This window comes from Sus scrofa, chromosome 2 (assembly GCF_054392235.1).
Source record: "Sus scrofa isolate SSC_HxYL_T2T_F1_AM1 chromosome 2, Sscrofa_HxYL_maternal_Yorkshire_Landrace_v2.0, whole genome shotgun sequence".
NCBI lineage: Eukaryota > Metazoa > Chordata > Mammalia > Artiodactyla > Suidae > Sus > Sus scrofa.
The window spans coordinates 72,250,071-72,267,716 of record NC_139384.1 but is presented as its reverse complement, the minus strand read 5'-3'; the positions used below and the strand labels follow the sequence as shown (position 1 = coordinate 72,267,716).

At 37.3% G+C, this 17,646-nt stretch overlaps 2 protein-coding genes across 2 annotated transcripts; one reads left to right on the top strand and one right to left on the bottom strand.

Annotated features, from left to right (window-relative positions):
* Window positions 1-4,230: 4,230 nt before the first annotated feature.
* Window positions 4,231-5,184, bottom strand: LOC100511623 (olfactory receptor 7A17-like). Its single transcript, XM_021082028.2, has one exon. The coding sequence runs from the start codon at window positions 5,182-5,184 to the stop codon at window positions 4,231-4,233; it is 954 nt and encodes a 317-aa protein (XP_020937687.1).
* Window positions 5,185-16,247: 11,063 nt separating this feature from the next.
* LOC100521182 (olfactory receptor 7C2-like) lies at window positions 16,248-17,204 on the top strand. The gene has a single exon (XM_003123441.2). It carries the CDS (start codon window positions 16,248-16,250, stop codon window positions 17,202-17,204), a length of 957 nt encoding a protein of 318 aa, XP_003123489.2.
* Window positions 17,205-17,646: the final 442 nt, after the last annotated feature.

Here is a 17,646-nt window from a genome sequence, read left to right as displayed (position 1 = left end):
TAATTTTCTGAGGAATCTCCATACTGCTTTCCACAGTGGTTGCACCAATTTACAATCCCACCAACAGTGTAATAGGGTTCCTTTTTCTCCACACCCTCTCCAGCACTTATTGTTTGTAGACTTGTGGATGATGGCCATTCTGGCTGGTGTCAGGTGGTACCTCATCGTGGTTTTGATTTGCATTTCTCTAATAAAGAGTGATGCTAAACATCTTTTCCTGTGTTTCTCGGCCATCTGTATGTCTTCTTTGTTTAGATCTTCCCCCCATTCTTTGATGGGGTTGTTTGTTTTTTTGGTATGGAGCTGCAGAAGGTGTTTATAAATTTTGGAGATGAATCCCTTGTCAGTCAATTCATTTGCAAAGATTTTCTCCCATTCTGTAGGTTTGTCTTTTTGTTTCATGTGCTTTTTGTCCATATGTATGTCTTCTTTAAAGAAACATTTATAGAGACTTTCTGTTCATTTTTCACTTGGGCTGTTTGTCTTTTTGGTATTGAGCTGCATAAGATGTTTGTGTATCTTGGAGATTATTCCTTGTCAGTCACTTCATTTGAAATATTTTCTCTCAGTCTGTCTATTGACTTTTGAGGCTTATTTATGGTTTCCTTTGGTATACAAAAATTTTTAAGTATAATTATGTCACCATTTATTTATTTTTGTTATTATTTTCATTACTCTAGCAGGTGTATCTGAGAATATATAGCTGCATTTTATATCAGAGCATGTTCTGCCTATGCTTTCTTCTAGGAGTTTTACAATATTTGTTCTTATATTTAGGTCTGTAGGGCATTGATAAAAGATATCAAAGATGATACAAACAAATGGAAAGATATACCATGCTCTTGGATTGGAAGAATCAATATTTTCAAGGTGACTATATTACCCAAGGTGATTTACAGACTCATAGCAATCCTTAACAAATGACCAAAGGCATTTTTTTCAAAGACTGGGACAAAAAAAAATTAAAATTTGTATGGAAACACAAAACACCCCTAATAGCCAAAACAATCCTGAGAGAGAAAAATGGAACTGGAGGACTCAGGCTTCCTTACATCAGACTAGTATAAAGCTACTGTCATCAAAACAGTTTGGTGCTTGTACAAAACCAGAGATGCAGATCAGTAGAAAAAGGTAAAAGACCAGAAAGAAAACCATACACCTGTAGTCAACTAATCTATGACAAAGGAGGCAAGAATATGCAATGGAAAAAGTCTCTTCAGTAAGTGGTGCTGGGAACACTGGACAGCTACGTGCAAAAGAGTGAAATTAGAACACTCACTAACACCACACATAAAAATAAATTCAAAATAGATTAAAGATGTTGAACCTCTTTTCATGTACTTGTTGGCCAACTTTATGCTACTCACTTCCAGTGCTTTATTTTCTTTTGTGGCTGAGCCACAAAGGGAATTCCCTCCAGTGATTTCAAATGCATTCTTCATCTCATTTATTGAGTTATTCAGCTCCAGAATTTCTGTTTCATTATTTGTTTTTATCTCTTTGGGAAATTTTTCTTATGTTCATTATTTTTATCCCTGAGCTTATTTAAGTCCCTTTGTGAGGTTTCATTCTGACACTATTTTGAATTCTCTACGTGTTTGATCACAATCCTCTGTGACTTTAAAATGGGTTTCTGGATAATTGCCCTTTCTTTTTTGTGATTTCATGTTACTGTGTTTTTTTTCATAATGATCAATGAGCTGCTCCTCTCCCAGTGCATTTGAAATAACAAATACCATTTTTATTTATGTAAATCCTTGTTTATTTTAATTCTAATAATAACATATTGATAACTAGAGGCCTTTCTAGGATTCAGTTAGATGACTCTGTAGAACAAGGTTTAGTTTTTCTTTTACCTGAGCTGCAGCTGTCTCTATTTGAAAAACTACATTTTTTGCATTTCATGGCCTCTGCCAAATGTGTTGCCAGTGACCTTTGCATCATGGTTTGTGACTCCAGGCTCACTGGAGACTTGCTACTGCTGTTACCAACCAGGGTTCTTGGCCTCATTAATAAATAGAAATTGACAAGTGGACAAACAGGAAATTCAGGCAAGTCATTATTAGGGCTCCTGCTGCACCAAGAGAGAGCAAAAGAAAGTAAAACTTTCCCTTTCTCACTCACTGTGCGGGTTGGGGCATGAGCTGGTTCCTTATATAGGATGAGGATAGGGACAGATCTAGGTGTTGGGCCTGTTGGGTGACTTAGGTGGTCTTCTCACCCCCTTGGTGGTGCTGTATGCAAAGTTCATGCACAGCGCCCTGCTTTACCTCTCAGGTCTTCAGAAGTGGCAGTGGGTTTTTTGGTCTTTTTGTATCTTGTTCAAAATTTGCCCCAAATATTCAGACACTCAGTTATTTTTAGTCCCTTATAGTGTCTTTGCATTTTGTTGCTGGAGGAGACTTCCATCCAGGTGTAAGCACTGCAGCAAAGGGTCCCAGGTCCCAAGTCTCAGCCTGTCTGTCAGAGTCCATACTGTGGCTGGCATCTCTTCTGGGAGTAGAGAAGGGACTGCCAGGATAGTGGGCAATATTGCTGAATACAGGATGAACTGCATTGAAGGCAACAACACCCCTTCTGCATGGCTCCCTGTGGCTGTAGAAGCTGCTGCATCCAGGAGGCCAGAGTCATGTGTGCCACTTCTACTGGTGTGACCACATTCTCCGGTGCTATTAGCTCAACTTTCTCAACTGTGGAGCTGGGCCTACAGGCACTGTTTCTGCTGTTCTCCTGATTCCACCTTATCTATCTGTTACAGCCCACCCATATTCAGATGCATAACTGTATGAATCTCTGCTGTCCTTAGGTGTTGGTCAGAGAAGCTCTTCTTTACTAGTGAATATTTTACTAATAGTATATTGAAGGTGTGAGATTAAAGGGAGTTTTTACTCCACCATGAGCATAAATGGTAAACTATTTATTCCATAAAATCTAAGTTAAACATATATAAGTGGAGCCAACCATCAGTGGTGAAGAAAGAAATACAATAGAAATGTATCCAACATCAGAGATGAATTTTAGAATTAAAACATAGAGGATTACAGGTGCATATAGATTAATGAGGCACCCAACCCAACAAAGATCAGAACAACTCTTCTCAGTACAGTCTCACTTGATAGTAGATGCCTTATAATGAAATATTTACTATTAGGATAAGTTCAAATGCAGCAATAGCTAACTATTATGAAATAAAAGTCAACAGAACTGAGAGCAATTACAAGAATTTACTACTCATTCTAGGCATTTATTCTCATATTTAAAGTAAACATTCATGATTACTCTATTTTTTAAATTTTAAAATTTTTATGATAGTCAATTTATAGTGCTCTGTCAATTTCTTCTATTCAACAAAGTGATATGACCATATACATGTGTGTGTGTGTGTCTGTGTGTATACACACATTCTTTTTCTCACATTATCCTACATCATGTTCCATCACAAGTGGCTAGGTATACTTCCCTGTGCTATAAAGCAGGATCTCATTGCTTATCTACTCCAAATTCAACAGTTTGCATCTACAAACCCCAAACAACTAATTTCAGATAATTGAGTTAAAAAGTGACTCTACTGACATTGCCTTCCAGGTAAGCATGAAATTGGAAGACCTGTTTTTTGGTATAAATTGTGACCCTGAACTACATGAATGGACAAGCATTCAATCTCTCCCATGAGCCATCCTTGGATGATAAAATTGTATATACATATAAACTTGACCATTAAAAAATACAAGGAATTGGGATATCAACCCATTGCATAAGCAAAAATCCTCATATAACTTTACAGTCATTTCTCCATATCCACTGATACAACCAATCTTATTAAAAATAAATAAATTGCCTTGGTTGTCATCTGTACGTTCTTCATATGGGTAATGCAACTCATGATTGTTCTTTCATAAAAACAAGAGAAAGTTATTTGAGATGAATTTTTTTTTCAAAAGCAATTATTCTACATAAATCTAGGATGTCCTACCAAAGAAAAGGAATTTACAAACATTTCTAAACCAAAGTTAGGAAAACTTTGAGGTAGGAAAAAGTACAAGCTGCCTAAAATATCAAACAGAAAAATAAAACTTAATAAGTGAAATACTGAAGTTGTATAGAGAAGTGGAATACTAAAAAGATGAATATCCCAGGAAATAAATAAAAGGAGCAAATTTTATTCCACAATGATCAAAGAATCACAATTGCTTTTTCCAAAACTTTAAGCCATTCAGCAAGAGCACTACATCACCCCCAGGAAAACTGGGCCTTTGTATCTGGCATCAAACAGAATCTCTTCAGAGCCCTTTTTATGTCTTTATTCCTCAGACTATAGATGAAGGGGTTCAGCAAGGGCATGACCACAGTGTACATCACTGAGGCAATTACACTTGAGTGTGAGCTCTGGGTAGCAGAAAAGCTGAGGTATACTCCTAGGCTTGTACAATAAAATAAGGAGAAAACTAAGAGGTGAGACACACATGTAGAAAAGACTTTGAACTTCCCCTGAGCTGATGAGATTCTACATATGCAGGAAACTATTTTAGAGTAAGAGTAAAGGATACCAGTAAAAGGACCACCAGCCAGCAGGACAGTTGAAAAATACACCACCATGTTATTGAGAAATGTGTCAGAACTGGCAAGTTGTACCACCTGATTGAGTTCACAGAAAAAGTGTGGGATTTCCAAATCTGGACAGAAGGACAATCCTGATACCATTAAGGTGTGTAACAAGGAATACATGGCCATCAATATCCAGCACAGCAGAACCAACAGCCCACAGAGTCTGGGATTCATGATAACTGAGTAGTGCAGGGGGTGGCAAATGGCCACAAACCTGTCATAGGCCATCACACTCAGGAGAATGTCATCTAATCCTGCAAAGAGTATGTAAAAATATATCTGGGTGCTGCAGCCATCAAAGATTATGACTTTGCTCTTATTCTGAATGTTCAAAAGCATCTTTGGGATGGTGGTAGAGGTGAAACTGATGTCTATAAAGGACAAGTTGGAGAGGAAGAAGTACATGGGTGTGTGGAGGTGGGAGTCAGAGCTAACAGCCAGGATAATGAGTAGGTTCCCAAACACAGTGATCAGGTACATGGAGAGAAAAAATCCAAAGAGAAGAGGCTGCAGTTTTGGTTCCTCTGAAAGTCCCAGAAGAAGAAATGTTGAAATGTGTGTATTGTTCCCTGGTGCCATGTGATGGAGATGACTGCCAGGAGAAAGGAAAATAACATGACTAATTTTTGCACAGCCGGGCCTAACTCACAAAGCTGAAGTAGGGAAATTTCCCTATTGCCATCAAGAATTTGATTTTAACATTTTGTATACAGATAAGTTCCCCTTAAGTTATGTCCCATTTCATCTCTGACTAGGAATTTTTGTCCCATTCTCAACACATGCCAGAATTGTTGATGTGTCTGTAATTTTAATGAGAAATTCTTCCATACACTTGAGAAATATATATTGAGTTACAAACCATGTTCCAAGAACATATAGGTAATAAATATAGTACTCAAAAAAAAAATCTCCTGAAATCCAAGGATAATGAAAAATTACTTGCAAATAAAACTTTTACGCACTGTGTCAGAAGATGACAGATGCTATGAAGAATACAAAACCAGGTGTAGAGGAGAGAGTGTTTGGAGATATTATTTGTGCTGAACATTCAGGTAAGGCCAAAAAACAAGGTGATAGTTGAACATAGACTTCAGGAAAGAGAGAGAGAGCTAGTACGATGTCAGGAGACATATGTGCTTGGTAGAGGGAATGGTTGCTGCAAAGGACATGAGAAAGAGACTTATTTAATACATTCAAATGCAAGCAAAGAAGCCAGTGGGGCAGAGGAATGAGCAAGAAGAGGAGTGATGAGAGATGGTGTCAGAGGATATTGAGAGACAATGTGGCCTCCCTGCTACAGCCTCAACTTCAGTACAAAGAGAATCCCTTGTTCACATGATGTCCCCTGTAATTTATTAATTCTGGTGCAAAGTCATTGTATGAGCTAAAGCAGTTCACATCCTTTAGTACCATCTGTTGATTGAATTCAGGCCTCGGAACTCTGCCACCTTAATATATGAGTACAGGTGCCCCTGCTTGGAGAATTGCACTAACGCCCACAAGGCACACAACCAAAGAGCATGGCCTCCTGGGCTGTGTTAGTACCACTCATTTCTCATCCAGAAACACCCTCCTTAGGCCATGAAAGTTTACAGCTCCAACTGGTCATATCATATTACTTTACTCCTAAAGAATGTATAAATGGTACATAAAAGTTCCAGATCACAAGGTCCTCATGTAACAATAAACTTGTTACTTTTTGGTAGTGAAACTTTCTGCTCAGTATAGAAAGAAGAAAAATTAAGTGTGAGCAAGAAAGAGAAAGAGAGAGAGAGGCACAAAATGGACATATGGACTTTGGGGGGGAGATAATAATCTAAATAAAGTGAATAACCTCATATGACCCCTGACAGAGTGTGATGAAGAAAAGCTTCCTTAGTTTGACAGCATTCCAACTCCAGTGACATCTACTTGATGCCTAGAAAAAAATAATAATGAAATTTTTTTCTACAGATAGAAAATTTTTTCTGCAGATAGAATATCCCAAGAGAAAAATAATCACAGGTATAAACTAACAACTCAGAATGGAAAGATACAAAATACAATAATACTGGGTATATTTTCTCAACACACTTTTGAGAAAAGTTGAAATCAGGGATATGATGATGTTAGAAGTCTCCTTTTTTCCTGAGCCTTTTCCCTATTTGTCTGTTCCAGTTAATTAATAAGATCCTTGGACTTAAGTTCCACTTTTAGTGGAAGCAAGGTATGCCTCTCATTCTTTTTTCAAATTGAGCTTCCATGAATACCATTTAATTGTCTATGCTGATGCTTACATCACTGAGTGCAATGTTCACTTTTTCAGCATCGTAAATAAATACATAATTAGAAAAGTAAGAAAACAACTAGTGACCTCTGGCATCTGGGCTATGCTGGAGTGGTGCTCAGGAGACCTCAGGTACATGTTCTTGGCTTCCATCCTCTCTGATCCTGTCCTACAGTGTCTGTTCAGCTCTTGGACTCACCTACATGCAGACTTTGAGAGGAAGCCTTCCATGCAGAAGTCAAAATTGCTCGCTGAATTTGTCTGATGATGCAGACCATGTTTCCCCTTAAAATGAGACAATAGGAGGAGATCAAGTATTGGTCTCCCGTACAGATTTTGACTGCAACAGCAAGGGCCATGTCCTGTCTAAGCAAAAGTTGTAGAGGCTGAGGGACTGCAGCAGCTTGTATATCTACAGCTTCCTTTGTCATTAGGTCATTAGGCCTGTTTTCCTGTTATTATTCCAACCACTAACTATATGAGTTCCCTTAGAGACACTGGTCTGGACAGAATGGAATTTTTCTGCTAATTCTCTATCCCTAGGAGACTACACTATAAGCTAGTGAATTCAGATTGTATTGCCCCTTCTCCATGAACTTTCCTGGTTCCAAAGCTTTAAGCCTCCCATCACATCATCTCATTATTGAGTTCAAACTTTTTCAAAAGTATATTGAGGATTGGTCTTGAATATGTTCCTTGGATATTCAAAGCTTTGTTCATGGGGGTCACAACCCCTGAAATCTCTTTAAAAAAATGCTCTCCTCTTCAAAAAGGAGGGTAACTTTGCTCTTATTATTTGCTCTTACATTAATATAAAAGCATGTGTTCTTTACTACTTGGACTTATTTTTTTCCAAGCCAATCAGGGATTTCATACTTACACAAGTTGACTGCCATTTGGTCTCTAATTGTAAGTGAGAAAGTTAAATGTTTGTAATTAAAGAGACCTATTTAGATATTGTTATACACCATAAATGAGTTTAGCATATGATGGGGATTGACAAATTTAATTTTAAAATAATGCTTTCCTTTGGAATTCTTTTAGAGAGGTACTGCATTTATGAACTCCATTCTCTATTATGGAAATGAGACTTAGAGTTACTTAACATTGTAAGGTATTCACCCAGGAAGTGATGGGATCTTGATTGGAATCTGTCAGGATGCTCCCAGTGCTTGAATCTGGATCAATGGTTCTCTCAACTGGAAATGATTTTCCCCAAGAATATTTGTCCATGCCTGAAGAGATGTGACTAATTTCATTTAAACCGCGGGACCACACCCAACAGAAATAATTGTCCTGCCCCAAATTTCAACATTGAGAAGGTAAGAAAAACCTGCTCTAGACAAGCACTTATCTAACTTCATTATGCATAAAAATAATCAAGGTTTGTAGTTCAAATGCAAGTTTTAATTAAACAAGTTTCTAGTGATTGAATTCCTTTATATATACATATATATATATATATATATATATATTTTTTTTTTTTAAACTATACTTAAATTTTTTAAATTGTATCAGAATACTTTTGTCTCACAAATTTGTGTTAATCTCAGGTATACTACAAAGTAAATCATTATTGCATGTACCTATAGCCATTCTTTTTCAGATTCTTTTCCCATACAAGCTACCACACAGTACTGAGTAAATTTCCCTGTGCTAAATGGTAGGTCCCCATTACCATCTATACTATATAAAGCAGTGTGTATATATCAATCCCAACCCCATAATTTATAATCTCCCCCACATTTCCTATTTGATAAAAATGTTTGGTTTTGAAATCTTTAAGCCTTTTTTTTTGTTTTTTAAGTTCCATTTTATCATTTCTATTAGATTTCACAAATCAGTGATCAAATATAAAATTTGTCTTTCTCTATCTGACATACTTTATTTAGTATGATGATTTCTAAGTCCATCCATGATGCTGCAAACATTATTTCATGCTGTTTATGAATAAGTTATATTCCATTGTGTATATGTACCACATCTTCTTTATTTAGTCTTCTGTTGATGGAAATTTTGGTTGCCTCTATGTCTTGGCTATTGTTAATGGTGCTGCAGTGAACACTGTGGTACATGTATCTTTTCAAATTATGGCATTCTCCAGATAGATGCCCAAAATTGGAATTGCTGGATCATATGTTAGTCTATATTTAGTGTTATTAAGGAATCTCCATACTGTTCTCCATAGTGATTACATTCCCACCAACAGTGTAGGAGGGTTCCCTTCTCTCCACACCCTCCCCAGCATTAATGTTTGTAGCTTTTTTGATGATAGGCATTCTGACTGGAGTGAGGTGATACCTCATTGTAGCTGTGATTTATATTTCTCTAATAATTAGTGATGAGCATTTTTTCAAGTGTTTTTGGACATCTGTATGTCTCCTTTGGAGAAACATTGGTTTAGATCACCTGATCATTTTTTAATCGGGCTGGTTTTTTATATAAATATGTTTGGTAGGTTTGTATATTTTAGTGATTCATATAATGTTAGTTGCGTGATTTTCAAAGATTTAGTCACACTTTGTGGGTTGTCTTTTCATTTCATTAATAGTTTCCTTTGTTCTGCAAAATCTGTTAAGTTTAATTGGGTCCCTCTTGTTTATTTTTTTTATTTTACTACTCTTAAGAATTTGATCCAAAATATATTGCTGTGATTTACGTCAAAAAGTATTCTGTTTTACTCTAGAAATTTTATAGTATCTTGTCTAACATTTAGGTCTTTAATTCACTTTGAGTTTATTTTTGTGTATGGTGTTATAGAGTGTTCTAATTTCATTCTTTTACATGTAGCTGTCCAGTTTACCCAGCACCACTTATTGAAGAGACTATCTTTACTCCATTGTGTATTCTTGCCTCCTTTGTCATAGATTAGTTGACTATATGTGCATAGATTTATTTCTGGGCTTTCTATGCTGTTTCATTGATCTATATTTCTCTTTCTTTGCTGGTACCATATGGTTTCTGACGTAGCTGCAGTATAGTCTAAAGTCAGGGAACCTGATCCATCCAGCTCCATTTTTCTTTCTCAAGATTTGACAATTGGGGGTCTTTTCTATTTCCAAATTTGAAAAAAAAATTTTCTAGTTCTGTGAATTGGTAATTTGATAGAGATTGCACCAAATCTATAGATTGACTTGATTAGTATAGTAATTTTGACAATACTGATTCTTCCCAGCCAAGAATATGGGGTATCAGTCCCTCTGTGTCCCTCTGTGTCTTTTAATTCCTTCCTCAGCATCTTATAGTTTTCAGAGTAAAGCTCTTCTTCCTCTTTAGGTAGGTTTATTCCTAGGTATTGTATTCTTTTGTGTGTGATATTCCCTCATGATTAGATTCCAGTTAAGCATTCTTGTAGAAACATCATGTACATGTTATGTCTTTCTCAAAAGGCACAGGGCATCCATGTGTCCCATTTGTAAGTCTGTTAACTTTGTGTGGTTAAGATGATTTCTGTCAGGTTTCTCCACTGTCAAGACACTATTTTTTTCTTTGAAATTAATAAGTATATCATAAGGAGATATTTTGAAACTAGGTGAATATCTCGTTTTACATCATACGTTCACCCTCTGGTTTTGAGTCATTGGTGATTTTTGCCTAAAACACCTATTATTGTAGTGGCTGCCAAAATGTTGTTTTTTTCATTCCATCAGTATTTTTGACTTTACTGATTAGATTTCTCCTGCAAGGAAGAGCATTTTCTTCTAAAGGAAAACATTAAAAAAAAAAATACAACCCACAGAATGGGAAAAAATCTCCCCCAATGATGCAACAAACAAAGCCCTAATCTCCAAAATATACAAAGAACCCATGTCAGTCAACAACAACAACAACAAAAAACCCAATCAAAAAATGGGCACGGAGTTCCCTCGTGGCGCCGTGGTTAACGAATCCGACTAGGAACCATGAGGTTGCGGGTTCGGTCCCTGCCCTTGCTCAGTGGGTTGACGATCCGGCGTTGCCGTGAACTGTGGTGTGGGTTGCGGACGCGGCTCGGATCCCACGTTGCTGTGGCTCTGGTGTAGGCCGGTGGCTACAGCTCCAATTTGACCCCTAGCCTGGGAACCTCCATATGCCGTGGGAGCGGCCCAAGAAATAGCAACAACAACAACAAAAAGACAAAAAAAAAAAAAAAAGATTTTTATATGTAATGACTGCATCAACCACCTTGAGAGGATGGATACAGACTACTATTTGGGGGAGGATATTAATAATATTTCCAAAAGTTTCATTTGTTCTCCAAGTTCAAACAATAAGAGTGAGCAGATCCAAAATTCAAAGCCAGCATTTCAAACTACCAGTTTTATATTGTATATCTAAATAACATATCTTTTATCAAATCATTTTTATAACCTCCATTTTTTTTATTTTGTGTGTTTCCCTTTTGTGGGTTTTTGATTTATTTTCCTTGCCCATTTTCCTAGTAGGATGTTCCATCTTACTACATCTCTGGTGTAGGCCGGTGGCTACAGCTCCGATTCGACCCCTAGCCTGGGAACCTCCATATGCCGCAGCAGTGGCCCAAGAAATAGCAACAACAACAACAACAACAACAACAACAACAAAAAGACAAAAAGACAAAACAAAACAAAAAAATGGGCAGAAGACCTAAATAGACATTTCTCCAGAGAAGACGTACAGATGGCCAAGAAGCATATGAAAAAAAATGCTCAATATAATTAATTATTAGAGAAATTCAAATCAAAACTACAATGAGGTGCCACCTCACAACAGTCAGAATTGACATCATTAACAAGTTCAACAAATAGCAAATGCTGGAGAGTGTGTAGAGAAAAATGTACCCTCATCACTGTTGGTGGGAATGTAAATTGGTAAAACTACTATGGAAATCAGTATGGAAGTACCTCAGGAAACTCAATATAGAGTTACCATGTGATCCAACAATTCCACTACTGGGCATATATCCAGACAAAACCTTCATTGCAAAAGATACATGCACCCCTATGGGCATAGCAGCATTATTCACAAAATCCAAGACATGGAAGCAGACTAGATGTCTACTGATAGAAAAATGATTAAGATATAGTACTTACACACAATAGAATATTACTCAGCCATAAAAAGACAAACTAATGCCATTTGCAGCAACATGGATGGAACTAGAGTTTCTCAACTAAGTGAAGTAAGCCAGAAAGAAAAAGACAATTACCCTGTATCACCTATTTGTGAAATCTAAAATGTGGAATAGATGATCCTATCTAAAAACAAACAAACAAACAAACAGATCATGGCCAAGGAGAGCAGACTTGGGGTTCACAAGGGGGAAAGGGGAGGGGTTGGGATGGATGGGCATTTTGTGGGGTTTTTGAAAGCAAACTCTTATATTTGGAATGGATGGGCAATGGGATCCTACTGCACAGTACAGGGAAATGTGTGTGATTGGATCACTTTGCTGTACAACAGAACTTGATGAAACATTGTAAATCAAGTAAATTTTAATAAAAATAAATGTAAAAAAAGAAAAGAATCCACTGTGAAGGTTAGAACTTGGGTTCGGTATCAGGATTCAAATTTAATTCCTGGCCTGGGAACTTCCAAATGCCATGGGTGAGTACATAAAAAAAAATCAGTCAAACTAAGTGCTTGTCTGTTCTTATTTTCTGACAGAGCTTTTATAATGTTGATTATTACTTTAAAATCAGTCTCTTCTGAATTAGTAAGGATGGGTTGTTCCTCTGAACTAGAGTACTGTGGACTGCTCAATGCACTTGTTTTGACCCTGTAAAACTATAAATACCTGTAGAGTCCTGCTTGTAGAGCCAGCAATCCATGTCCCACCATATTTCTCTCACTACATGACTGGAACTTTCTGTAGATTGCACCCTCCTGAGTGTGAATAGCTGTCACTGGAAATGGTTTTGTTGGGAGTTGGTTGTGTCCCAGATCCCTAATAACAACTCTGTGTCTTTGAGACTCACAAGGTACTGAACAACGTGTCGTCATGTCCTTGATAGTCAAAGAAATTCCATCTGAAATGTCAAGGAAATGCTCATGGGAGAGGACAGTGGAGATGATATCCATGGAGAAAAGCACATCATGATTAAGGGGCCTGGGAAGGGAAGCACATATCTCACATTCAAGATGCTCCTATGGGTACAAAAGTAGCAGAAAGAAATTTCATTTCTATTTTGGCTCCCCCAGTCATGGGAACCAAATTGCTCAGAGACTCAAGTATCAATGGAATAATTAATTTAATGAATATTTGTGAGACTTCAACCTCTGAAGACACAGAAATGGTAAATATGCCCCTTACCCCTCTTGTCTACATCTCCACTTTTCCAGGAAGAAAGGAGTTCAACTCTGCCATTTCAGAGACTTGATGCCTGGTGCCACCTCCCTGCCCTTCCTTGGGGCTGAGTTGAACATCCATCACCCAATGAAGAAAACACCCATGGAACTAGAGGTTCACTGGTAGCATTACAGTACTGCTACAGAAAACAGGTATGGAGGCAGGCAGAACTCTCAGAGTATTAACTTCAATGGCACAAATGGGGATAGTGTGATGGTGAGATTCTATCTGCTAAAGCATTCTACAGACTTCAATTCCTGAGTCTCTTTCAATCACTCTTCCTCTCAGCTTCTTCCCCTCTCTTCTTAAACCAAATTCTGAGGAGCTTTCATCTTCCTAAGGGAAACTGACCTCTCAGACCCCAACATCTCTCCAGAGTTTCTTATCCAGTATACAGACATCTTAGTCATTCTTCAGGAGCCATGCTGGTGCCTCTATTCTCTATTAAAGATGCTCCTTATTCCTTTACCTATCAAGTGTTATTTATTCATTCATTCAAACAAGCAATATTCCCTGGGATTCCACAAAATTATCACTTACAAGTTCATTCATACATCTTCTGATATTAGTTAATGATTCTGTATCTCAGCTTCAACTTTTATAAAATGGGGGAAATGGTAGTATCCTTGATAGCATTAACATGAGGGTTAAATTTAAGGAGATAATGTATTTTAAGTTTTTAATTGGTCCTAAGAGCTAAAGAGCATCTACACATATTAACCATTATCACTGCATTACTGCAAACTCATATTCATTATTTAAATTTTAAAAAGACTGGGAGTTCCTGTCATGGCTCAGTGGTTAATGAATCCAACTAGGAATCATGAGGTTGCAGGTTCAATCCCTGGCCTTGCTCAGTGGGTTAAGGATCTGGCGTTGCCATGAGCTGTGGTGTAGGTTGCAGTTGCAGCTTGGATCCCGCATTCCTGTGGCTGTGACGTAGGCCAGCAGCTACAGCTCCAATTCGACCCCTAGCCTGGGAACCTCCATATGCCGTGGGAGCAGCCCAAGAAATGGCAAAAAAAAAGCATGATATTCAGTCGCTGCCAGAAGTGATGGGTGAAGTGATTTAAGGGGGTCAAAAGGAATAAATCTTAGCTTATTTTAGTAAATTTATCACTCACTAACTGGGTATTGGCAGTTTTCCTGTCACTGTCCCTAGAGATTTCTATTTTTGTTAAAACTTGAATTGATCGTGATCTTTTTTCTAAGAGATTAACTCTATGTATGAACACTACTATTCTTTGCTCTTGCACACACTTTTTTAATTTTAATTTTTGAATAATTTGAGATTTACAGAAAAGCTACAAAGATGGTACAGGGAAATCCTGTAGTGATGAAAACTTTTTAAAACTAGGTAGACGAAATGGCTGCAAAAGATAATGAATATACTATATGCCACTGAATGTCACTTTTAGATCACTATGGGTTTTTTTATACATTTGTTTTATAGCAACTGCCTTAAGAATATTATATTCAGTGACAAGAGATTTTCAGCTAACACTTCATTATCTGCAGCCCAATCTACCATCTTCAAACACGGGAATTTAGAACTCATAATTCTTTTTCTCCAGCTATTTTGGTTAGAACATCCAGGATGTTGATAAATAAATGTTACTGATGGCAGATGTTCCTTTCTTCTGTAATACTTAAAAAAGTCTTCTAATGTTCCTGCCACTTACTATGTCTCCACCATGGCACTTTTGGAAATTCATTTTGGTGTTTATTTAATTCCTTCCTTAATTATTGATCTGTTGTCCCCTATGCTGAACGATCAATAAATTCATTTCTTAGAGATTTTCAGATTTTTAACATGAAGTTGGAAATATTGTCTTGCAAGGTATTTTCTTAAATATATTTTTCATTGTTCTTTTTCCTAATTTTAGGCATCTGTTCTTTTTCTTTCTTGTTTCCATTAAATATATGATTCTCTCTATTTGACTTTTGTCAAAGAATTAGCTCTGAAATGTATTTCTCAGTTATAATTTTTTATTCTCTTTTTTATTTTTATTCCTGTATACTTCTACTTATTTTTATTACAGTATACTCTTTTTCTCATAATATTTCCATTATGGTCTATCCCAAGAGACTGTAGATTGTATTCAGTTCCCTGTACTGTACAGTAGAGTCACTTTGCTTATTCATTCTAAATGTAATAGTTTGCATCTACCTAAATCAAACTCCCCATCCTTCTTTTTCATTCATTAACCCTGATTTAGCTCAATTTTCTGTTTTAAATAGTTATGTTTTATAGAACTTTTATTAACAATATTTTCAAATTTTCAGGGTTGGTTTCTTAAGGATAGACTACATGTATGTCCAGCCACACTTTCTGAAAGATACCATAGAAAAAAATGAATCTAAAAATGAGAATTCATGTTAACACACAAAGATGACCCCTGTCCATGTTTAGGTGCATGTTGTTATGGGCAATTTTCCCTTGGATTACTGCAAATATGTGTCAGATTATAAAGAACAGGTATGCTGATTTAATTTCTCCATTCGAAAAACCAAGTAAATTACCTTCTCTATAAGATTGTGAGGTTGAGGTTTTATTTTTCTTTCCACATGTTGGAAATCTGCACACAATATTTTTTAAAAGGTTTAAATGGCAGCATAGATAAGTAGCAGGAACAAAATTTTCTCAGTCATTACCCTTTATTATCTTATGCCTTTTTCTAAGTTAAGGTGTTAGTATTGCTATGAGTTACAATTAAGTCTTTATAGATTAAATACACTAATTTTTATTAATGAAATAGATCATTTTGAAGCCACACTTTTCTATATGGCACATTTTCTCATATGGCCCAATCAATTATCTTTTCTTTCCTTATATCTACCAATTAGTTTTTTTATTCAGAGACAACCACTGAACCTAGAAAAAGATTTTCCAGGTACCCAATGTAACCACAATTTTTCATTGAGGGATAAAAAGGGTTAGCTCACATGAATGACTTAGTGAATTCCCTGGGTTTGGATAAAGGATGTTTCTCTCATTCTGGTGAATTCTTATTTGAAGTAAATGCTGATTTGTTTTTTTACCCCATTGTAGACAAACACAACAGCTACATGGAAATAAGAAACCAAACAAGATACTTTCTCCTCCTGGGATTCACAGAAGAGCCAGATATGCAGCCTCTCCTCTTTAGGTTGTTTCTGTCCATGTACCTGACCACATTCACTGGAAACTTGATCATTATCTTGGCCATTATCTCAGACTCTCACCTCCACATGCCAATGTACTTCTTCCTCTCCAACCTGTCCTTTGCTGACCTCTGTTTCACCTCCACTACCATCCCAAAGATGTTGATGAATATACAGACACAGAGCCAAGTTATCACCTATGCAGGCTGCCTCAGCCAGGTATTTTTTTTCTTTGTGTTTGGATGCCTGGACAATTTAATCCTGACCGTGATGGCCTATGACCGCTTTGTAGCCATCTGTCACCCCCTGTACTACACAGTCATCATGAACCCCCAGGTGTGTAGGATGCTGGCTCTGGGGTCCTGGTGCATCAGTGTCACAGGCTCCCTGCTTGATACTTTGACCCTCTTGAGGCTGTCCTTCTGCATGAACATGAACATTCCACACTTCTTTTGTGATCTTCCTGAAGTCCTAAAGCTTGCCTGTTCAAATACCCTCATCAATAACATAGTAGTATATTTTGTAGTTGTTGTCCTAGGTATTTTTCCTCTCTCTGGGATCCTCTTTTCTTATTCTCAGATTTTCTCCTCCATCCTGAGAATTTCATCATCCAGGGGCAAGCACAAAGCCTTTTCCACCTGTGGGTCTTACCTCTCAGTTGTTTCCTTGTTCTATGGCACAAGCCTTGGGGTCTACCTCAGTTCAGCAGCAACTTCATCCTCTAGGACAAGTCTGGTGGCCTCGGTGATGTACACCATGATCACCCCCATGCTGAACCCCTTCATCTACAGTCTGAGGAACAGGGACATGAAGAGGGCCCTGGGAAGACTCCTCAGCCGAGTAGCATCTCTCAGTGATGGGGTTGTAGCAGGATTCTCATAAGGAGCAAGCCTCAAAGGATTGATAGGTATTCCTCATGGATCTAGAATTCTTCCAAACATTAGTTTAATCTCTCCTACTCCTGTAATCAAAATATCTTACTGTGTCTTGATTTGATCATATTTAAATACACTGTGTTATTTTTCTACGGCTTCCACGACAAAGAATCACAAGCCAGGTGGCTTAAATAAAACATCTTTCTTGTCTCACAGCTCTAGAGACTAGAATTTGGAAATCAAGGTGCTAGGAGGATTGGTTCTTTTTGAGGGATGTGAAGAAAAATCTGTTCAATATCTAGCTTCTTTTGGCTTGCTGGTCATTTCTGGCATTCCTTAGCAAATAGAAGCCTCACCCTGATCCCAGAACTGATCCACCTGTGTGTGTCTGTGTGTGACAATGTGCAAATTTCCCCATTTCACAAGGATGCCAATCATATCATTTAAAG

Coding starts and splice junctions, on each gene's coding strand:
- LOC100511623 (XM_021082028.2), bottom strand. CDS start 5,184: ATGGCACCAGGGAACAATACACACATTTCAACATTTCTTCTTCTGGGA.
- LOC100521182 (XM_003123441.2), top strand. CDS start 16,248: ATGGAAATAAGAAACCAAACAAGATACTTTCTCCTCCTGGGATTCACA.